We start from the raw sequence: 24,377 nt of genomic DNA, 5'->3' as shown, positions 1-24,377 counted from the left end.
AACACTGGCAGTTTTACTGTTCCCACTAGTTTTCTTAGCACTGGGTTATTAAATTTCAATAAAACGTCAAAAACAACAGAATATTTTCATAGTACGCATTTTGATTAAAATCAGTACAGAAAAATTCACACAGCCCAAATGAGTTGTGAGTTACGTTTCAATAAAGACAAGGGTCAGTGAGTGAGGGCATTTCATTACTTCACAGCTTTCCTAGCAAGGCATTTCCCCCATCTCCCCCCTCTCCCACCCCCTGACATTCCATATAAGCAGTCGAATATAAACCATCGGCCTCCATGGCAGACTCCTGCTGTACTTCAATCAGCCTGAGCTGTCAGGATGGTCTGGTAATTAACGTTAACACAGATCTATCCTGTCAGTCACGGAATATATACCAGATCAGCATCTAATAATACATCTAATTAATAGGATATCTGCATCAGTATGCATTCTCCAAAAAGCAGAGCATTTTAAGGTTACAGACAGTAATTAAAGACAATTCAAATGTACTTGCTTTTCTGACGAAGTCCACACAATTCAAATCATTAAGTATCCCTTTCCTAATTTGGCATTGTTTAGCATACTCAGAGGAAGCAAGTTTTAATTTAAGGACTGAAACAGATAACCTGGTCAAAAAAGTTACTGAACTACAAAAGTAACCATTCATTTCACGTCCAGCCTTCTCTTCACACACACAGCACTCAAACACCAGCAACTCTTTTCTGACTTGACTTTTTCTCTTTTGTAAACTTCATTTTCATAATTAATACATTCTTAGTCCTCTCTTAAAATCTATTAAGTGTTTCTCTGTTGGTGGTGCTTGGTTGGGGGGGGAGGTTTCCAGTTTACTGTAATATTAACCAATACACCTTCAGTTTTTCCTTTGTGCATTATGAAAGCATCGCGTGCCACTCCCTAATCTAATCGGCACTTGGTCAGTTGCTTCTAACCATAGCAAGAGATTTTTGTATGACACTAGTTACTTATTGCACACAATTTCAGATGAGGAAAATGCAACTCAATTCCAACCCTAAGGATCAAGGACCACTAAACAAAAGTGATAAAAATTTCAAACAGGTCTCTCCCAATTTAAAGACAAGTAAGTCAGCAGCTCCTGTACAGAACTAAGTCTACTATGGTTACTTAAAAACCCTCTGATGACAGACATTTTAATAATCAATTACTGGTAAGCAACAGTGAACAAACTGCTTTCAAAACATGAGTTTAGAATAACTGTTTTACTAACTTGAAACTTCTATCAGTCAAAACAACACCACCCATCTTTTTAAGTTACATGCCAGGCTACTGCAATCCTATAAATATTGCAGATACAGCTCCAAAAATAACTTCTTTTAAAAAGAACTGAACTGTTGGGGGGGGGGAAGTTTTGAGTATTTTTGCCCAAGCTAAAAAAATAAATAAATAAACTTTTTCTTAAGTGCAATGGAGCTTTTGTTTTGATGTTATAAGAGGCTGCCACAGAATTAAAAAAAAAAAAAACCAAACCAAACCCACAACTCAGAACAACTCTTAGGAAGTTTTTGAACACACAAGTTATAGAAGCTTTACGACCTCGCTATTATGAGACAATCATAAATCAGAGAAGTGCTTCAGACTATAACCTTAAGATTTAGATATTATTAAATAACCAGATTCAAAAGAGCACTATTGATAAACAGCACACAAACAACACTCAATGCTCTTGTTCCATGCTGTTTTGTACAATTTTAACATTACAACTCAAAGTTTAAAAATTAGTCTGAGACCCTCTGGGTAAACACCTATCATAAGGCCTTTACCCTGAAGAGCATTCATCTCTCAACTCTGCATTAAGAGGCGTGGTTTGTAATGAAATAATGGGGTTTTATTGCAAGATCTGATACAACTGAAAAACAGACATGCTAATGTGGCCAATGCCCCTTCATCAAATCTGACAAGTCAGCAAAACCCTAGCTAAGCACAGGCTACATTTACATAATCACAAACAGTAAGGTCATGTACAAAAGTAACTGGATAACTTCTCAGGGAGAACTTATTTACAACACCAGAACACAGTTCTTCAGTCCTAACTCATGCAGACATTTTGGTTAAGATAATGAGACCGAGACAAAAACTGCAGTTTTGAGCACTGGGCTCCGCAAGTTCACGTATACTTTTCTCAGCGAGCACAGTAAACAGAGCACACAACATCCAAGAAAAATGTGTCCTCCTTAATCCCTACCTCGAGGTTTTTACAGCTACCTTTGTTATAACTGCTAGTCAGAAAGAGGCAGCCTATTTGACACGAAATTAGATTTCTCTCCAAAAGCTAGATGCGTGGCTTAATTTACATTTAAATGTAGACACACTTTTAAGTCACCTTCAACACAAGTTTGACAGGAAGGCAAAAATTTTTGAGGTATAGTTTACAGAGGCTAAATGAATTCCTGATAAAGTCTGCATCAATAACTCCTTAAAAAAAAAGTTCAGACCACAGGTTTGATCTGCGTACACTCTGATCAGGTACAACATTCTGACCACTTACAGGTTCAAGAAAACAAAATGCAAATATAAAAATTACACTACTCAGATCCCAGTTAATAGTTTAGATGTGTTTGTTCACAATCTGCTGAAAGAATAAAACCAAAGTACCTCGTTAATTTCAACAGGTCAGAGTGCAATTGCAGAGTTTGAAATGTCCAATTTCTTTAAAAAAAAAATAGTGCAAGAAAAAAGGTACAGCTTTATTCATTTGCCACGAAGGGGACCATTAAAATATACAAGTTGTCAGAAAAAACAATCTAGGTTAGACTCATAAAAGTTAGCATCTGAGAAGCTGAAGCGCAAAAAAAATCAGGTCACATTTGATGGTGCAAACAATTACAGGAAATACAGCCTATTCCACATTCAGGAAGAGCCCTCTCTTCCCACAGGTTTGCACTAGTCTGATAAAAACAATCCAGCTTCCTAGTTATTATGATGTGCACTTTAAACATCCTTGTTAATCCACAAAAGCCTTATTTACACATATGAAGTTGAAAGCATGCATATGCAAAAATATCTGTAACCTAAACAAAACTGTGACTTTCACATTTTATTATAAAGTAGTTCTTTAAAAAAAAAGTTTCCTCCATATACCTCTCACATTTAAGCTGATCTTCAAACCAAATGCCATAAGGCAGATACCATCTACTAAGTTAAGCACTAAAATTTTCAAAGATCAAACACTAGGATAAGAGTTCAGAAAGGAAAATGTGTTTTGGATAACACATACAGCACAGAAACAGGCCAAAAAAAGTAGATGTACATTCTGAAACCTAACCAGATTAGATGTATTGTTCATCTAAACCGACAGGTCTGTTTCTATCTCTTGCATAAAATTACAAGAAGTAATCACAACACAAGCCCATCTGAGTTTTGTTTTTAAATACTGGCATGTAAAAATAAATAAAACACTAGCATTCCAGGACAGAAAGCAACCCCATGCCTTATTTGTTTGAATACTTAGGGATTTGACTTCATTTGTTCAATCTGATCAGCTCAAAATAAAAGACAAAGGCTGATCGTAATATTATTCTTCTCAAGCATAAACAAAGCCTTCAGGAAAATGGTTGTATAGTAACTAAAAAAAACCCCAACCACCCACCTAAAGCACAAAACAATAAACTAGAAGCAGCAAACCAAATTGGGGGAGGGGGTGCAAAGAAGGAACATGAACACTGTAACTATTTTTAGATTATGTATATATAAATCTACATACACACACACCTGCCCCTAATATTTGGTATTCTCAAAGGTGCCATGAAACAACTAATGAAACTATTAAATATCATACTTGTAAGTACGCGTTCTAAATCTTGCAGACCTTTCTAGCAAACCTATAGCTTGCTATTGCTAAACTCTTCTGGAGGATGTCAGTGTAGCACGTAATTCAAGATATTTAACACAGTGCCCCTTTGGTAAGCAGGATAGATGTTTTACAGAACAAGTTGTTCCAACTTCTCAACTGTTCATCGCTATTGACTCTTCCACCTACGCAATACTGTGTGTAAGCATACAATATATGTAACGTCCATGCAAACAGAGATACCTGCACAAATCCACAAGTGTTTTGTCATTCTTTGGTATCTTCTAATAGATCTGTTAATTTCACTACTCGAGTCAGTAATGGTGTTCAGAGGCCAGCCTCACGCCTCAGAAAAAAAATAACTGGCGCCCCTTAGTGTTCAAATTCTGAAGTCTTGAAGCAATTTACTAGATTTGCATGAAACTTTTTTTTCAACATTCCGAAAAGTTTTCTGCCTCCACACTACTTCCACCCAATTGCCAACGTAAACAGGAAAAGCAGAAAAGCTTAAAGGGATAGCAGACTTCTTCCTGAGACTATTTAGAAACCTTTAGAAACAGAGACTGTACTTTATTTATTTTTCTTTCAAAGAGTGTGAAGAATAGCTCCAATACAATCCTTAAAACTTTTTCAGCAAGAGTGCCCACAGCCCTCATTTTGGAACTCCAATACTTCGCAAAACAGATTTCCAGAACTTTCAGTATTTAAAAATATATCAAAAGATGTAACGATTTCAGACATTCCTTTTTCAGTGTCCTTTTCGTAGGGGGAAAAGTTTTTCTTTCTTTTGTTCTCTGGGAAGAAAAAAAAAAGGGGGGGGGGGGTTGGGCCTCCTCTGGCCAAATACATTAAGTTGAAAAGATTCAGGAATTTAAAAATCCAACATCAAACCTCTGGAAGGCTCATTTGTGCTAAAAAGGAGTCTTCTCAGTCAAGCTGCTTCTTGATGTTTATTGTAAATCTAACTATTCTGAAGAGGTTGTTTGCTGCGGTGACCAAGAACGTCAGTTTTAAACAGTTTTACTTTTCACATCTGTATTTGCTCCAATATAAATTCAAATTTCACCAAGAGTCTTGAAAATAAAAATAGAATCTCCCATTATATCACTTCCCACAGTCCATCTTTCAGTATTCTTCACTGGGTTTGTTTTTTGGTTTTGTTTTGGTTTTTTTTTTACTCCTCTATCATTTATTTCAGAAGGTAGCATTTTCTCGATATGCTATTTTTTGTTGTACTACAGTCACTATCTCATTTTTACAGTCTTGGGAGAGGGCGGGGAGTTGTTCTACCAAATATAACCAGCTCTTTCATCTTCCGAGGTCAACAACTTCCCAAACTTCTTTTAGCGAGGAAGAATACATCCGCAAACAAGAATCCTAACTCAAAATCTTGAAATTCAGTATTTCACGCTAAAAATCCCAACAGGTTGAAATGTATAAATAATTTATGGTTTTATCATATTTTACAAAGCTACCAAATACGATTAAACAAACAGGTCTCTCTAAGTCTGAGAAAGCCTAGGTTTAAGGTGGTAAGAAAGGAAATGTTTCTAACAAGAAAAGCAAACCTGTGAACCCAAGCATACAGCAAACTTAAAATACTAAGTGTATCGCCTTATTTTTATCACAGCGGGTCTGCTACTGTAGTGGGAAGACGTATGGGACGCGTGAAGTTCCCAGCGTACGCTTTTTTTTTTTTCCCCTTTCTAAAATGAAATTATTTCTTGTAAAAACGCAACCTTAAAGGGAGCTATTTAGGAAAAAAAGAAGGGGGGGAGGTGACCCCTCCGAGGCAGGAGCGGGGTGCGGGGCTGGGGGCGGCAGCGGACGTTTGGCAGGAGTAGAGGAGACAATTTCGTAATTTCTTTTTATTTTTTTTCCCCCCTTCACTAAAGTCACACGTAGGAGTCTCTCAAGTTAGTTTCTTTAGAAGGTAAGGACAGCCGAAAGAAGAAGAATTTATTCGCTTCCTTCACGATATAGGAAAACCGTAATTAGTTTGTGGCCAGTTTGGGGTGGGGTAGAGCCGGAGCCGAAGAAAGAGCTCAGCCCCCCCTCCGTCTTAGTCATTCAAGTTCAAGCAGCTTCCAGAACGGCCAAACCTCGACACCAAACACCCTCCCAACCCCCCCCCCAACCCGGGGCCCTCCGGCCGGGCCGAGGGGGGCCGCGCAGGACCCCCCCGCCCCCCGCCAGCCCTTCCCCTCCTCCCCGCCGCCTTCCCCCAGAGCACATTCCTGAGCTCCGCTCCCTCCCCTCCGTGCGGCAGTCACCCTTCCCTCCGTTTTAGGGGACGGTGCGCGGAAGGGAAAAAGAAAAAGAAAAAACGGGGGGGGGGGACACAAAACCCCCAAACCCCAGGGGAGAGCGGGGACCCGGGCTGCCTCTTCCCCCTCCCACTCGCTCCCCCGGTCCCCCGGCTCCACACGGCCGCGGCCAGGGCGGGGAGAGCCCGCACTTCCCCTTTGTTTTAGGCTCTCCAGCCGGGGGCCGAGAGCGGGCGGAGAGGAGCGGGGAGAGCCAAACAGGCCCCGGGCTCTTCCCCCCCCCCACCCCCCGCGCCGCCCTCCGCCGCCCGGCCGGGGCCGGGGGGGGCCGAGCGGGATCCCGGGAGCGGCGCGGAGGCCCGGGGAAAGGGGGGGGCGGGGGGGGGGAAGGCAGGGCAGGGCGGCGGAGCGGGGGAGGGGGCGGCCGGTCGATCGCTGTTACCTTCGTCCAGCAGCCTCTCGAGGTGGTTGAAGATCCCGCAGAAGTTGGGGAGGCTGCTCATCAGCTTCTTGTCGTTCATCAGCTGCATCAGGTAATCGGGGCTCGGCTTCGGCTTCTCCTTGGTTTCCATTTCCCCAACCATATTCCAAGCCCGCGCAGAGACGGCGAGCGCCCGCAGCAGCTCCGCCGAGCAACGCGACCGCGGCACGGGGCGCCCGGCTGGATCCGGGCGGGCAGGGAGGGAGGCGGTGGGGGAGGGGAGGGGGCGGGGAGGGGAGCTTCCCCGAGGAAGGAGGAGAAGGAGGAGGATTCAAATCCGGAGAAGAACGCCGACCCGCCGCCGAGTCCGAGGGACCGGAAAAAAAAAAAAAAAAAAAAGAGGAAACTCGGTCGAAACCCCCGTGCGGGCTGCGCCCTCCTCCCCGGGCACAAGGACCCGCCGCCGCCTCTCGGTGCCGCCGCCGCCGCTTCCCTGCGCCGTGCGCCCTCGGCCGGCGCAGTCCTCGGTGTGTTCCCCCTCCTCCTCCTCCTCCTCCTCCCGCGCGCACACACGCTGAGCCCGGCTTCTCCTCTCGGCGCTGCCCCCTGTCTCCGCGGCGGGGGAGGGAGGGAGGGAGGGAGGGGACGAGCGGGGCGGGCGGGCGCTGCTGGCGCGGCTGCCGCTTCCGAGGAGCCGCCGCCGGTGTCTCTCCGCTCTTGCCGCCGCTGTTGTTGCCGCCGCGCTGCGCCTAGCGTCTCCTCCTCTCCGCCCGCCCGCCCGCCCTCCCGCCGCCGCCGCCGCCGCTGCCTGTGGCTGGTGAGTCTCAGCCCCGCCGCCGCCTCCTCACTTCTCCTCAGTTCGCTCCGGAGTTCGCTTCAGTTCAGGCTGCGCTGGCAGCAGCAGCAGCAGCAGCGGCGGCAGGAGGGGAGGGGGCAGGGCCCGCGGGGGTGGGGACATGCCGGAGGGGGCGGGCCGAGGGGCGGGGCGTCCGTTACTCGGCGGCAGCGCCGCTTGGCGGAGCCAGCTGTCGCTCCACTTTCCGCTCCGGGGGCCCGGGGGGGGGGGTGGCGGCCGTGGGGGGGGGGGGGGGGGGCGCGCCGCCGGGCCGGAGGGGGTTTATCTCCCCCCCTCCCCACTCTCCCGACCACGCCCCCTCCCAGCGTCTGCGCGTGGACAGGCGGCGCAGGCGCGCCGCAGTCGCGTGCGCCTCCCGCGCGCCTCCCCCGCCCCGCGGAAACACACACGCACACACACGCGCGCGCGCGCACGGAACTCTTCTAAACAAAGTCGTGTTCCTTCACCGATTCCGCGCGGGAGGCGGGGCCGGGTCACGTGCCCCCCTCGGGGGCGGGGAGAGCCCCACCGAAGGCGCGCGTGCGCCCACCGTTTCCAAGGCTGCTGCCGCCGCCGTTTCGCGCGGCCGCGGTCTCGCGCGGCAGACGGGGGGCAGCCGAAGTGAGGGGGGGGGGGTAGAGGAGGAGGAGGAGGGAAGCGGCGGCGGTTGAGCTGCGCCGCGCATGCGCCCGCGGGCGGTGGGCGGTGCGGGTGGCGGAGCGGCGCGAGGAGCGATTTCTAATCGGTGAAGGGGCGGCGGGGGCAGGAGGAGAGCGCGGCGCGGGGATGGGGCACCGGGGCACCGGGAGAGCGCCGCGGCAGCGAGCCGTAACCGGCCCGCTGGGAGCTGCTCTCCCCCTCCCCGCCGAGTCGGCCGGGCGGCGCGAGCCCGCCTGCCGCGGGAGCGGTGTAACGGCCGCCTCCGGCCTCGGGAGGGGCGCGGAGCGGGCCGGGGGGGCGGAGGAGGAACGGCGGCGGCGGCCCAGCCGTAGGCACGGCCGACCTCGGAGCCATCGCGACGGCGGCCCCCGCCTGCGGCCGGCGCTGCGGAGCGCCGTGCCCCAGCCGGGGCGGCCGGCGGGGCAGCCCGGGCCGTGGTGCCGGTCCCGGCGGCGGCGCTGGCCTTCCTGCCCGATCCTCGGCAGTTAGACGCCCTTTTTTTTTTTTTTTTTTTTGCTGACAGGGCAGCGCCGTGTTTTGGCATCGGCCGCGGTGTTGTCTGACGGGTTTGGATGGGAGACGCGATGGGAGCGGCAGTACCCACCCGGCAGCCAGAACCAAAATTAACGTGCTCCATCCACTGCAGCCGCAGAGGCAAAGCAGCGCGACGGGGTTGCTTGTACGTATTCCTCCTTCCCCAGGCAGCGACTGGGGTTCTGACTTGATTTTTGATACTTAGGAGATGGTCAGAAGACTTTGATGCAGTTTTCATTGGCTTGGTAGAGCTTATGTTATAAAGGTAGATAAAAATCGCTTCATGCTTTGGTTAGTTCTCTGAAAACAGTCATTTTTAATAGGACTAGGTATGAAGTCTCACTGTTGCTTGAAGTTCTGTAAAAATTCGGATGTATTTTCATACGTACTGCACGGTATTGGAAGAAACTTGAAATACTAGGTTAATCGCAGCGAACAGTGCTTCCTTCCAACACCAAAAAGAAGCACAGACACATTGTTGCTTTGACAGGTGAACAATTTTATTGGGTATGGTCAAGCCCTGTTATTCTACTTTTCCTGAAGGATGTCCATTGACTAAGAAGTAGAGAAAGCGTATTTCTCATAATAGCAAAAATGCCTTGGATTACTGCATTCCTTCCAGTGTTTATTGTATTTATCCCCTTTAGACATGTAGAACTCATTGTTCGGACATGAGAATTTTTATTTCATTTCAGGGGTTTGTTTACATTACGTAGAAAATAATGGCTTATGTAAGATAAGTCAGCTTTACTGCTTCCATCCTTTTAAAAACGTTTATTCAGCATGAAAATACTAGCCTCATTACCAAAGAAAGAGTAGCAATGCTACAAACCATTTTTATTTTTTTTTAAGTGTAGGTTCTCAGTCCATCAGTAGCATGCCCAAAGCACACTGCAGTATGGCTGTGATGAAACAATACAGTTTCTATTTCGTAACAAGATTGTGTTTGCTCGTTTCTAACCTTGTTTTAAAATTGTGACAAGCTAAAACACAACCTTATATGCTTAACAAATTTGCCATCCTTTTATTTATCGTAGATCAGTCTGAAAGACGATGCATTTTTTAGCTCTTTATTTGCTGATTTTTAACCAGTGAGTGAAGGCTCTTTTGAACCCTGAGAAAACTTGCTGTCAAAGCCTTTGATTTGATTAAGGGCATCCATCAGCCATCAGGCTTTCATCTTAAAATGAGGTGAACTTAGATAATGTTAGAATAATTGTTCTGGACTGCTGATTCTCACAGTAAAAAATAGCACATGGAGACTTTTTTTCAGCAGATTTGGTGCAGCTGTTCCCATACCACTTCATTATTGCTTCCTGCACATAAAGTGCTCCCAGTTCTTGAATATGAGCAGGCAGTACAAGGTAAGAAATCCCAGCACAAGTTGTTGTGCAGCAGCTATCAGTTGTCTTACCTACTAATAGGAACAATATAGCTTATCCTGAGCTATTTTGCACTTATTTACTGGAGAATAACATGCTGCACATCAGCAGTTATTGAGGAATCACGCAGTGCAATGCAAAATTCAAGCTCTAGTTTGCTCTGTGTTCTATCTGAACAGTACAGAAATTGAGGCAAAGCTATGTGGTGAAGCCGCTCATGCATTAGGCATAAATTACTTCAGAAAAATTCTCATCCTTGATTTTTCCATAAATACTTCGAGACTCTGAATTTAAATAATTGGAAAAATGCCCTTGTAAAAGCTGAATGCTTTAACAAAATGTAGATGACTCACCATTAGTTTTAAATAAGCAAATCAGCACAATACCTTTTTTCATCAAGTGTACAATAAAACCAAGCAAGCTACCTAAAAGCCCCTCTCAGCGCACCTTATGTTCTTCTCTCTGCCTTTACCTTCCCACACTGCCACATCCCAGGAAAGGGTATTTTGAGAGTGCCTGGGAGATGAAAGTTGAATTAGTTCTGGTTAAAGAGCAGTGAGAAGGTATAGCTCCCATCAAGACTGGTGTGTCTGTGGCCTGATCTACAGAGGCACTCGAAGTACTCGTGCACTGTATTGAACTTTGCAGCTTTCCCGTGGGGGAGGAAGTGGGAGAGGACGGATACAGGCTGGGTAAGCAGGTCCTGTGGGTAAGGGGGAGTAGTTGTGTGGTATTGATGGTGGGGGGGGGAGGAGGGAGAGGGAGGTTGGTTGGTTTGTTTCAAGGTAACCAGGTCCTGTGGTCATGCAGGGTTCTTTAGGTAACTACTCAACGCCTTAAATTCTCTCTGGACGCAAGCAGAAGTCCCTATCTTTAACTCTTGTTTTTTCATCTAGGTAGCCCTTCTTGTATCACACAACCTGTAGTATTCTCCAACAGCTCCTCTTTTAAGGTGAAGTTTTATTGCATTAATCTAATCTTGAAGTAAGAAAAATTATGATAATGCCAGCAGCAGCCTCTGTGTATTACAGTAAAGGCCTGCAATGATCATAAAAAGCAAATTCAATTACTGCTATAATGTTCATAGCTGATAGTACCTTAGGAAATAGCAGAGCTGATGGCTACTGGGAAACATACTCTTTTAGGTAAAGTGTTGGCTGTTACATCTCTGTTGACCAAATCATAGGCATATGCAGTTGGATATCATCAGCCTTCTGCAACCCTGTCTGTAACAGGAAGGTATCAATGTGCTATACTACTCTTCTGTAGGGAAAGAAGCAATTCTTCACTTACCCATTACAGTCACTCGAGGAAAAAAAAATACTGTGTGTGTGTGATTCAGTATTGAATCGTTCATGGCATACAGGATTGTAGCTGCCATAACTGTAATGCAGCAGTCAGATGTAGCCACTGCCAGATGGACATCTGAAATTCATTCATCTCTGCAAGGTGATTAACACACAAACAGAATAAGGTCTACAGCCACACTAAAAAATCTCAAGAACCAAATACACTGAAATTCTGTGATGTGTCTGACGACAAAAACGTATTTCCTTTGACATTAAGCCAAGCCGACAGGTAACTTTTCAAACAGAAGCCGTAGTAGTGCATCAGTCAAAGTAATAAGCAGATGGCATAGTGTTCGTAGTCTAAAAGGGGATGTTTCTGAGTGCTGTGTCTAATCTTGGAAGAGCTAATGCCTAAATTTGTCCACTACTGATGCTAAGTGATGGCTGAAGAAGTGGAGTGTACAAGTTGTAAGCACACCTTAGTCTGGAAGGGTTCAGATTTGTATTTTTTATACTTAAGGTACTTCAAGCTCTACAACAACTGTGAAGAAGGGTATAGTAACCCACAGTATCGCTCCTGTTAGAACTGGCCATTCCACAGGTTGGAATAAAGGAGCCGGAGGAAGACATATCTTTGTGATTCATTCACTTACACTAGAATAGGAAGAGCTGCATTCTCACTGTTCCTGTGGTTGTGTATTAATTATTCAGTCATTAAGTTGGGGAGAAAAGAAAATGTTAAGTCAAACAAAAAGGCATTTTCCATCTTTGACCTAATTCTTGTACCTGGCAGCTTTCTTGGTAAGGTATGTATTCCATATACCTTAAGTTACTGTGATAGGGTACTGTTACACAGATAGGATGGAGGGGCCTGAATTCTGCTTCATAAAATTTTAAGAATTTTGTTTAACTCTCAGTAGTTAGGGAAGGCATGGGTATCTCTGTGTTAGGCTTCACCTTATCTAACTACCAAATACTCACGGTTATGCACGGAAAAGATGTAAATCAATATATAGCAGAATATATTACATCAATATTCAAGATCGCCACAGATTAATCGCCTTGTATTTTAAAGTAGATAATTTCCATGAGTATGTCATGTCTATACGTGCTGTTTCTTTATGTACTACTATGTGGGCTTTGCTCCAAGAGCATTCTAGCAACAAGAAAAGGCGTGTCTGTCTAGAGAGGGTGGTAGTTCTGCTAGGCTCCCGAGAAATCTCTGTGCATTAAAAACAAAGTTTAGATTGGTTTCATTTCACACTCTTCAGTAGGAGATGAAAATGAAGTCTCAGGTATGCCAGTTTTATTACAGCATTGCTGAGAAAGGCAGAAGACAGTGAGAAGGAGGAAAAGAAAAGCAATCTGTGAAAGCATAGAAAATAAAAAAAATTACCAGCAATTAGAGAAAACTAAACTGAGGTACTACATTGTAAACATAAAATTTTACCCACTTCATCATCTTGTTCATAACAGCACTTAAATTTAAAAGCTGGGGGGAATAAAACAAATTAATCACAGAACATACTTGAATCCTGTATTTTTAAGGTACGTTTTACCTCCAAGCTCATAAACTTCCCTGCATCTTGTAATTTATAAACACTTGCATTGTTTTTGTGCATTTTACTGCTGGTTCATGAGTAATCCATATTCTTTCTTGCTCACTAAAAGCAGCCAAATAATCTCTTGAAATATACCATGCACGTTTCCAGTGTTTCTAATCCTATGCACAGTCCTATAGCTTCAGTTAGCATGCTAGATGCTACATTTCCCATCTGTACAGTCACAAAATTACTACCTTAGCTATACAGCTCCAGGCTTGCATAGGGGAGAATTTCAAATGGCTTCTGGCCTGTCCCTTTCAGAGAATTTCTGTATGGAAACCCTGTGTGAGCGAGCCTGTGCCACGCGTTGCAGAAGTGGGAGTAGCAGCGAGTGTGTATTACCGTAAGTGCTGCCTAACTCTGTGGAGACATTGAATTGACCATTGCTAAATACAGTATCTGTCATTGGATTCCAGCTAATACACATTCTAGTTTAAAAGACTACAATATTAGAATATCTGGAAGTTAAGAATATTATGAGATCTTAACCATTATTTCAGACATACATGTTTTTTTACCTTCTATCCCATTTGTACTAGATATCTAACCTTAAATCTATCCAAGATAACATTCCACATTTTAATTGATGCAGTTATGTCAGCTACAGTAGTGCCCTCAGCAGCTTTTTTTATTTGCTGCATGTAACTAAAAGTACAATGTTGAAAGACATATTTCTGTGTAAGATACGTAATCAGAAGTATTTTTACTTTTCACCATAGTGAGAAGTGTTTTCACCTTCACTATAGGATTTAAAAAAAAAAAAGATAGGCAAAGTTCATGTCAGGGACACTTGCAGATTTATTTTGGCAACCACAGTGGCAAACAGCTGACAGCTAAAGAAACTGGTAAGTTCTGTTTTTCAGGTGCACCATACTGTATCGGTTGATGTTGAATACAAATGAAATGTTTTCAGCCTTAACTTTGTGGACAGATTTAAATTAACCATTCTTCTCATTACTACTAAAACCAAGTACAGCTTGAAATGTAATTGATACATTAATTTAACTGTTAACATATCTGAAATATGAATGTATACTTATACTGACTTACGCTGAGGGATTGCTAGGCGTGTGTTGCTTATGCTTCTTAATGTTCGGTACTCAAAAAGCAGCAGTTCTTGCCCAAGGAGCTTATATTTAAGTGGACAGAAAACATCTAAACAAATTGTAAGAAAACTTTGCCTTTTTTTAAAACCTTCTGGTAATGAGCAAGAAACATTTGTACTGGCTGAGCCTTCTAATAAAATGTAATTACTAACTCTGAAAAATCCAGAATCTTACTTTGACTAGAAATCTCCTCACACACACACACAAAATACTTTATGTATTCCAAGTCTTTATTAAATACAAATCCTTTTTTCAAATGTATTTAATGGTGAAGGGAAGTATCTGGAGTTAAGCTATGAGAAAAGAAAGGGACCAAGCAATATGAATCTTAAAAGCTTCTGGAGATGAGAGAATTGCTCAACAGTGTTCATCCAAAGCAAAGGATGGAGAGCAGTGCTACAGTGGGTGTTGGTTACCCACAAAAAGACCATTGTGCTTCCCTGCTATAGTGTGTGCAGAAGCTTGCTCTCTGCTTTATCTGTTCATGGTTATCTGTGCCCTTTTCTCTAAAAAGGAAACAGCAGTGTTCAATCTCTTAATATTTTTTTATGGTCCTTTTTCACTTTAGAAAGCCTAAACTTCGTTTTGTTTGCAGATGACTTACTGTCTCGCATTTGCTCTTCCTACCCACAGTCTTTATGTTGAGTGTGGGAGGTCTTTCCTGGAATATAGCAGCCACATACATTGTCGTTATGATATGCCCCAGAGCCCATTTAACAGTTTTCTACTCTTCAGAAGCTATGAAACACTTTGTAGTAAAGTACTTCCAATTTGCTTGGATGAAAGCCATTATAAAAGTGCAGAGAATTATTGCTTAAGCATTTGGATGAGTTCAGGATTTCCTCATAGAAACAGGAAGCATCTCAAATCTCATGCCATCTTTGTTGGCGTTTGTAGGCTGGTGCATCATAAGTCCCTATTTGACTGTCACTGGAGCTCAAAGGACACATCATAACAATCAGTAAAACATGACTCTTGGGCTCGAAGCCAAAAGGTGAACATTTCGGGGTTGTTAGCTAATCTAGGAGATCTGACTCATTTTGAGCTACAGTCACTTCATACAAGATCATATGATCTTATTTAGCTAACAGTATATCTGATTATTATTTAAAATTAGTTCATTGCTTGACTACAGTAATTCATTGTTAGAAGTTTGTAAGCACAATAAAGGGTGGAATTCACTTGCCTTACGGTATTCCACTTGAATCTCCAGAAGGTCACTTTTCTCTCATAGTTCCTGTATCACATCTGCCAGCTCTGTGCGGATGTCTCTTAGAGCTTTGGGATGTCTGGAGCAGCTGCTGTGAACTGTTGAACTGTCAGCTGAATCCCACTGTAAGCATGCAGAAACATTTTTGTATTAACCACTTTTGCTCTCAGAATAGTCTGAACAACAGCCTGGGTTCAGGATTTTGACAAGAACTAAATTACTCTGTTGAAGGTAATGCAGTCATTCCCTAGCTTTCCCACACTTTCAGAAGTGTGTTAGTATTTTACATTCATCAAGTCATTGTGTCATTGACCACAGAGTAGAGGGGCAAGGGAATAGGCTGAAAAGTTCACTACAGTGTAGAAGCAAAAGGGAGTAACCACCCAGATTTAGATAGTAGTGGTAAAATCAGTGCAGCTAAATTTGAAGTGTCTGGAAATTACACTTTACACTGTTGGCCATCTCTCAAATTCTAATAAATTTTTATTATTATTCTTAGTTTGAAATGTTCCGTGTTTGGTCTCTGATTGTGACTGAAATACAGGGAAGGGAAACCTACGCATTTCCTGTAGATTCAAATGAGTTTTGTACAGATCTTCTTCACATGAGTCTGGATATTCCTGTTCATGTAGAACATGAGAAGTTTCCATGTACGTGTTACAACTTACAAGAAAACTTGCAGAAGTTTTTAAGGCCACTTTCTCTAACAGGCAGCTTTATATTATGGAATCTATTGTATCATTCATAAATAAAGATGGTCACTGAAATGTTAACGTTATCTCTTGCAGTATTGTATTTGTTTAAAAATATATATTTGAAGGTTTCATGGATGCTTTTCTTCACCTTTTAGGTTTTTACATAACATGTCAGACTAAGAAATGTTATTGCACTGATTACAGGTTTTTGTTTTTACAGAACAGGTGTGAGTTGTCTCTGTTTTTAGCACACACTTACCCCCTACACACCCCAAATCCTGATAGGACTGAAGAACTGTTACCCTATCAGCTTAAGGAGCAGAGAAATGCAAAAATAAGTTTCCCAGAGAATGTACTCCACTATCCAGTTTGCATAATAATACTGTTTTGTTAGGTATTAACAAACAAATATTTAGTCTGGTCTGACAACGTGCTCAAAAAACAACACGTTGTGGCAGGAACTATAAAGCAAACACTACTTGAGGCAAGGCAGGAAAAAAGTTACCTTGAATTTTTGTAATTCTGTTTTGATTAAAGAAGGTCAGCATGAAAACAGGTATTAAGTAATCCAAATTAGGCAGCCTGCCTTCTTCCCACCCTAGAAAGGTCTGGAAAGTCCCTGTTATTTGGGAAGCTGGCAAACCACTTCTCTGTTAGAGGTGGAGAGGAGGCACTGCTTGACTTAAAGCATTTCCCCATCTCTTAGAATTTTTCTAGTTGCTTTTAAAAAGTCATGACATAGCCAATCGGATGGCTGTTTTTCATGCCAGAAGGTCTTCCCCTGAGCAAGTCAGTTAAAGTATACATCCCTACCTTGGTTTTCCTTCCAGGTAATCTATTTATAGCTACCCATGTGAGTTTCATTACTAGAGGCATAATTGATCTTTTGTCCCATTTTGAAGTTTGTATGCACCTGTCTTACAGGTTAGGAGTGAAATCAATTATCCCTCTGGCTACAGATAGATCTTGGTACTTCATTAGAAGTTCGTCAGTGTAGGTGGAGTCCTCTATGTTAGATTGACAACAGGTGATTAGTGGGGGAGTCAGCAGCTTGCATGCTCAGGCTTGTACCTGCTGTTACTTTGATATGCTCACTGTTTTGGGTTTCGGGAGGTCTGGTAACAAAACCCAAAAACCAACCAAACAACCAAAACCCCCCAAAACAGCTGAGTTCATTTAAGGAGGAGACTGAAATAGAGATTAATTTGAAAAAAATATACTTGGACTTTTCTGTTATCGCAAGTACAAAATAGAAGATTAGCAATGTAGTAAGATGAGTGAATATTATAAATATTAGAAATATATGCAAAATTACCATTTTGCATATAGTATTGATGTAATTCTCCTGTAATTCAGTTCATATGATTGATGTGGAGCTTGATGAATTGAGTAAGTTACGTTATTTCATGCTAACTTTGTCCTTACAACAACCAAAAACCTGCTCTTTTGGCTGCTTATGATCAAGAATTCTGTTACATGTGAAATCATTATTTGTGTCTAATTACAGACTTCACCGTTTAGTGGCCTTTATGCCCTTTTGGCTGAAAATGGTACCTAAGCACAGCAGTCCTAGATCAAAAGTCATTGTATGTGTGTAGTGTGATGTAATCCTTCAAAATTAGTTTGATCTCAGATCATGAAATAAAAAATAATTATTGAATGTATTACACAATCCCTCATTTTTAAAAATAAAAATACAGAAGAAAAATTGCAGAATTCCATGTGTGGGGTTGGACTAGATGATCTCAAGAGGTCCCTTCCAACCTAAACAATTCTGTGACTCTCTTCAATTATGAAAATACATTAAATACCAAATTTTATTGGTGGTCTTTTTTTTATCTGCAATTTTGGACTTTTTGACAGTTGTTTGTTAGAAATAGTGGAGTTTTATATATAAATATATACAGCACTTGGTCCAAATTGTATGGTTTTGTAGCTGTACAGCAGATAATAATATGCTTTAAGTTACATTGTGATCTCATTACCTCTCATTAATTGTCAAATTACCTAAAATTGCTTTTCATATAACCTACCTGCCCTTTTATGTAAATGTTTTAAGTTTGTATGCCAGCGTGTGGACCACAAACAAGTAGAGAAGCATTTAGAGACATTTCTCCAGCTTCCGAAATGTGAAGTATTTTGCTTCTCCACTTGAAAAATTACACGATAGAACAAAACTAGGAAGACAGCATGCACATCCTTTGCAACATTGTCTTTGCAAAGCTTGTCTGTTAGGTCATGCGCAGAAAACAGCCAAGCAGTGAGACTGAGATTGTATTGACAAGAACAAGATGAATGGCCCCCTGGAGACTATGGGGTTTGTATGCTCGTTTCCACCACCTTTTCATCCTTTTGTACCCCCTTTCTGTTCATATGCAGATTAACTCAAACCAAGTCCTCACTAAATACTCTTTTTCCCTTTAGTTTTGGAAGGTAGATGGAGGATCTAAATATTTATGAGGCTTTTTTCCTCTGGTTTATGATGCACTCTTGTTGAATGTTGAGGAATTACGTTAATGAATGCATGCCTGCACACACAGACACAGAAACCAGGCAAAAGGAAAAAAAAACCACACAAAGCGTTGTCAGCTCTAATGTTGGCTCTTACTAAAACAGTTCCCATGGAAAAAAAAAAAAAAAAGGCAAAGAGATTTAAAATCTGTTGCCAGGAGAAAAATAAATTGTATGGCTGAGCACAAAAGAAAGAACAAAGTTTCATCTTTGCTTTCCTCAGCTGCAAATGTAACTCGTTTCAGCTCTGAATAAATTTGAAATAAAACATGTTAATTGAAAAATGAAAGCTTGTCTAAAAAGTCTTAACTGGATTTGTGGTTTTAGTAATGAAGAAAAGGCAAAGCTTCAGTCCTGTACAAGGTTTCTTTAACATCAGTAGTAATAAACATGATACATATTTTTTTGTATGATACAAGGTGCAGTTAAGTATTATTTGAGCTACAAGTCAAATAATTAAACTGTTTTTGCTATGATTTTGCAAACTTCAGTACATTTATTTAGGAGGGTTAGATTTTATGAGACTGAGGGGTCTTCTGGAAACTGACTTTTTTTTTAATTAAATACACAGAAGATGCTGAGATTATAGCTAGACATACTAGAATATGAATTTATTTTCAAATGGGTAGTTCAAAACTAACTTAAGGAACATGGTTTTTATAGATGGAAGAATATATTGCATTAAAATACTAGAACTGAAATATGGATATATTAATTCTTTTAATACTGTGTTGTCAAGAAGAGTCGTCTCTTCAACCTTTAATCACCTCTACCTTCCTTGTACCCCTTTTTATTCTCTGATGCACACATAGCTGTGGCGGACAGGGCCCTAACTCATACGGGCAGGACAGTAAATTCTTTCACATTCATGAACCAGGACATGAGATCTTAAAATGTGCTTTTGTGCTATCATTTAAAAACTTAGTGAAGCAACTGCAGAATGTTAACTCTTCAAGCGCAATAGTATTTCACTGTCTAGGCTCTGTTTTTCGTATTTATAATATGCCTATCTGAATTTCATAAAACATTGGCCTAATAAATATGTTTGTGTTTTTATTGTACTTTGGTTTAAAGGTATTCAATTTCATATGTAATTAAATCCAATAAAGCCATCTACATTTCATTTATTGTAAAATTATTGTTTATGATCTTCAAATATTGGCTTTGCTATTTTCAGTGACTTTGCCTGTGATACCCAAGGGTTAAGTGAAACACATTTAACTTAGCAGATCCCAAGACGCTAAAGTTGTATACAATCCAATAAAAAATTAGTATTTGACAGCTGAAATTGCATCACTTTTGTTTAGCCTTTCATCCTTTAACCTGCATCTTCACCCTCTTAATTTTTTTTTCTATAAGCCTACATTGCCAGTTGTGACCACAGCTAGAATTTTAGATATTGTTGAAGTACTTAAACCCCTAAAAAGTGATCCAAAAAACTCAGTTTTGTCTCTTAACTGGGGAGATTTCAAACTTGCCTGGACTTGTCTGGCCTGGGCAAACTAAAGCACTTACGTGGGATCTTAGTGAGACATATTTGCAGTTCTGTATAATGACTTGCCTCTTTCTTCTGCGGGTGGATTTGCAGGGAGGGGAAGGAGGACTCCCTTCTAGATACACACATGTACAGGGGCCAGCGGGTTAATAAGCGAATGGAGAAAAAGCATCAAGCTGGTAAACACTGGAGGAAAAGAGCAGCGGGGCGATGAGATACTTGAATAAGCTTTGAAGAAGGAAGAATTGGAAGCAAGGTACAGACAAGCTGGGGAAAAACGCTGAAGAGTGACACGGTGGTAGAGGCAGACATAGTGGAAAGCTTTTGTATGGAGGATGGTAAGGGAAAACCAAAGTTGAGAGAGTCCTTGGCTTAAGTAGGGGCTTTTTTGGCTCCCTTTAAGCTATTAATGCTCCCAAAGAGAGGGGGGAAAAAGTGGCACACAAGCCAAGTGTAGTTTTTGGGGGGTAGGAAAGGCAGATGAACTATAGACCTAAGTCAGGGAGCAGGTATGTCAGAGTCTTGTAAAAGGCCTTCATTTGTAACACAAGAAAACTACCCCCCCCAAAAAAAAAACCCCAACCCAAACTCCCAAACACCAAAGAGGTGGTAGCCCGCAGGAGTGCCATATTAATGATGAGGAAAGCAATTATCTGTACTTTGCCCAAAAGGAAACAGCACAGGAAAATACAAGAATTTACAAAGAGAACAAGGCTGATCTAGACATGGTACACGTGCGCCCACCAGCTGGGTCTCAGCCCAGCACACTGACGATAAGGACAAGGCTCCTTCCCCACTCTCGGAAGTTTATGTCGAAAGGGACCCGCGTGAGGATCCAGAAGGTCCTGTTTAGACCAAAGGGACTTCTGCCCTATGTATTTGCTAGCTCACATGCTTTAAATAGAATATAGGACATATACTAGTTACCTAAGACGAGCACTTATTTTCTTCCTCTGAAACCCATTTGTGTCCATACATTTCTAACCTATTAGAGTAAGTTCTGCTTCCAGAAAATGAAAATGCACAAATGCAATTGCACAAATAAAACAGTAATGCTTTCAGTGGATTCTTAAAGGCAAGACCACAAACCTACCTAGTGATCTTCTGCCTTGTGGAGTTTTACTTCAGAAATAACCAAGGGTAGGAGCACATTCTTTACTCTCCTGAATCAGAGTCCTACAATGGATTCAGACTTTAGGTCTCAATGCAGAATCCTAATTCCTGGAGAAAAAAAAGAAAAAAAAAAAAACAACAGGTCATGGAACTGATTGTAAGGACCCAAATTACAGTGCTGTCAGGATTACCAAGCAGGTTAAGATTTCCAACAGTAGAAACTCCCCTTTAGTTGTCTGCTAGACGAAGAACTCGCTTCACTTTTTTTTACTATTTTCCATTGTCTGAATTTTGCTCAAATTCAGAAATCACAAGATATGTAAGGATTAAAAAAAAAAAAAAACAAACAAACCACACCACTGGAAATTGCAGGTAAGTTCTCTAAACACTCATCTTCTGTGGTGAACACTATAAATGAGCAATCTTCCTTTTTCCTAAGGCTGATTCTGAAGCGCTGTCACATTTTATCTGAAAGCGGTGGGGTGCAGCCATGTGTTTTCAAGAAAAGTACTTTCTTGAGTCCACTTAATCTTCAGGCTGGGATTTTTCCAGATGGATTCCTGCATAAATTTACCTTTTTTTTCTTCCCAAAAGAAGTTTCCTGCAGCTGAATTACAGCATTTTAACAGGAATCTGCCACTCTGCCTAAGCTATGAGAAGCCTAGCTGTTTCCATACTAGTGTAACAGAGTCATCTCACAGACGGAAGGTGTATCTCCACAGACGGCACTGAACTGAAAGGGAATCTGGAAGGCAATTCTTTTTCTTTTTTTTTTTTTTTTGTGAGTTTGATGTACATGCTTACAGTATACCTCTTTGGTGCCTAAACAATTGATTTAGGTGTATAATATGAAAGTTGCCTGTCTCCTTCTGTACTCACCGATGCCTCAATTTCTGCTGATAGAGCTAGAGCTCCTAGCGGACAGAAAGCCTACAAAGCGCTGAAGCCACAATTACCACAGTGCTTAGAGGTCTAGCATAAGATGTCCCAAGACAAATTTCTCAAAAGACATTCTACCCCAACATTAAAAAAAAAGAGAGGTGAGTTTTTTCATCATCTCTGAGAATATCAACATAGCAGGTCTACAAATTTTCTCAAGTTATTATGGGTGATGCATGCTTTTTTCTTATCGCACGTAAGCAATGTTCAGATTAACAGCTCAGATTCACAAGCATAGTTCTGTTAGGACTCCCTGCAAATCTAGTTTCCAGAAATACTCTTCAGACACCTAACCTTCATGAATTAATTGATGAAGGAACCTGAGCCCGCCTTTAGACATGAAGATGTATTACCTTAGGTACAGAAGTCCTCAAAGGGTTGAGTGTTTAACAGGAAGGCTGCGAGGTGCTGGTGGAGTAAAACAGAACATCATTCCTCCCTCTTACACAAATCAACTCCAGATTTCTTCACAAATCATCAAGAGGTTAGCGGTTGTTCTTCCCCAATATCAACAGTGCCAACCTGGAAAGAAGGAAAGTGGATTTGGGAGCGTTTTCCTCTCCAAGCACAGTATTTTTCTTACCCTGCTTTCTCCTGTTTGAATTTCTCCATGTAAAGGGGGAAGGGCAGAAGAACAGGCTTCTGTTTGATAACTGTTTTCTTACCTGTTACTTTTGCCAGCAGAATCTGCACACTTAATAAATACAAAGTGATTATTTGAAAGGCCAAAGAAGATACAGGCAAAACTTGCAGACTTACGTGAAGAAGAATACAGGATAAACTAATATGGAGCCTGTACTATTATTTCAATACGTATTTCCTAGATCAGAACATAATAATTTGGCACCATTCCATTTCTGCCATTTTTTAAGAAATAACCATTGCTAATTTGCTTGTCAAGGATTTTCTTCAGCAAAGTGTGAGAATTTTTGTTTTAAGAGCTGTTGAATATCAGGAATTAAATCAATGAAGGAAGCTTACAGCAACCTCAAGCATCTTTCCTTCCTAAAGATCATTTAGTGTTCCTAAACTGTGAACCAAATTTGTTTGCACAAGTGTAATTCCAGCAAATATCAATGCTCATAAGCTGAATACTAATTACATTATCTGATTTTGGAGCATTCTAGAAGTTTATTTGTGAATCAGTTATCTTTGGCTTTCTTTCATTTGTCATCTCGGTTTTAACAAAAAAAAAAATATCGTCAAAGCTGGAAACAAATTGATTAACATTTTGTGATGTTTGTCTGAGGAAAATACAAGGGTTTGTTTTGTTCTTTAAACACTGCCTTAGTCATTTTACCAGGGTGATTTTTAAGAATAATGTCATATAAATTAGGGTAATGATTTAGAAAGGCACTGGAATGAGACAAAAGGAATCTGGATTTAATGTCAACTTTTGATGCAGATTTTCTGGCTGCATCTCTTCCAAAAAGTTAAACAAACAGGACCAGGACCCAACCGTGACTGTAATGCTGGGTGCCCTGGGATGGCCGTGTTCACACTGTGAAGATTTCATCCAACACAGCGTGGTCACCTATCGAACGGTGCCCGGGAAGTATTCGGGAAAGTGCTAGCCGGCCTTGGGGGAAAACTGTTCTGACACTTGAACAGCACCGACACCAGATACACTCCCTGGCACTGCTTAATTTCTCAGGGCAGACGTAATCCTCGTGTGAGTTTGAGCAGAGCGTGGGATTGTTCTACTGTTAAGTGCCCCATCAGCGAGGAATAACTATTTTTCCTTTCTTCCTTTTCCTAGCTGTTACATCTATTTGGATTATAGTATCACTGGTAAAAATCGTCTCTTCCTGTTATGTGTAACCCATCTATTACAGCAAGATGATAGTTTTAATTTAAAGTTATTAAATAGTATAGAATATATAGAGTAACAACAAAAAGATTGCCAAAATTTAGAAAAGCCTGACAAAAGGAAATCTTCATGTCCCCCCACAAATATATAAATATTTCTCTAAGTGTGAATCTGTAAATATACCGATATATAGTTGTGTTCATATACATTTACACGCACATACTAAATTGTGCATGTGTATATGTATATATATAAAATAATAAACCGTGCAGAAGAGTTTTGCATTACTGCATCCCTCTGCCAGCAGAATTAAGATAACAATCTGTTACACAGCTATTTGACAGAAACGTTATAGTTAATTAGGTGAACTTATTCTTGCATCATGAATGACTCTTCTAAAAACCTGGACCCGTTTCCACATGGGCATATGTGACATTTCACTCGAAACTGACAGTGTTTCACAGAGAAAATAGTAGTAGCTAGTCTCTTTCTGTTAATCTTTTGAATTATCCTTTAAGATCAGGTTACATACCATATCATTTAAATTATAGCATGGAAAAAACTATTTATGAAGGATGAAGTTAACCACAGAGATGAGGGACAGCACAAGAAAAGTAGAACCCAAGCATGGGGCAGGTGTTTTAATGGCTACATACTTGAGACTGAATTTCCTTCTAACAGTG

At 41.7% G+C, this 24,377-nt stretch overlaps 1 protein-coding gene and 2 long non-coding RNA genes across 11 annotated transcripts in view; 1 reads left to right on the top strand and 2 right to left on the bottom strand.

Annotated features, from left to right (window-relative positions):
- Positions 1-7,423, bottom strand: part of QKI (QKI, KH domain containing RNA binding) — a 168,907-nt gene extending 161,484 nt beyond the window's left edge. For 2 of the 9 annotated variants that reach the window (XM_075036095.1, XM_075036104.1), the window contains exon 1: positions 6,533-7,418. In XM_075036095.1, coding sequence (XP_074892196.1) covers positions 6,533-6,674 — 142 coding nt within the window. In that variant the 5' untranslated portion in view covers positions 6,675-7,418. Of the gene's footprint in view, positions 1-6,532 lie in introns of all 9 variants that reach the window. The other 7 variants (XM_075036099.1, XM_075036105.1, XM_075036096.1 and 4 more) reach the window with 7 other exon arrangements.
- Positions 7,424-8,161: 738 nt separating this feature from the next.
- On the top strand, positions 8,162-15,909 carry LOC142034567 (uncharacterized). The gene is made up of 2 exons (XR_012651694.1): positions 8,162-10,874; positions 13,077-15,909. It is a non-coding gene; the product is annotated as an uncharacterized LOC142034567 (long non-coding RNA).
- LOC142034568 (uncharacterized) lies at positions 15,147-22,382 on the bottom strand. Its single transcript, XR_012651695.1, has 3 exons — positions 22,238-22,382; positions 20,926-21,053; positions 15,147-15,254 (listed from the first exon to the last, which is right to left on the bottom strand). It is a non-coding gene; the product is annotated as an uncharacterized LOC142034568 (long non-coding RNA).
- Between the last annotated feature and the right edge of the window lie 1,995 nt (positions 22,383-24,377).

This window comes from Buteo buteo, chromosome 9 (assembly GCF_964188355.1).
Source record: "Buteo buteo chromosome 9, bButBut1.hap1.1, whole genome shotgun sequence".
NCBI classification, from domain to species: Eukaryota; Metazoa; Chordata; class Aves; order Accipitriformes; family Accipitridae; genus Buteo; species Buteo buteo.
The sequence above is the reverse complement of the archived record's forward strand: the minus strand, read 5'-3'. Positions and strand labels throughout refer to the sequence as shown.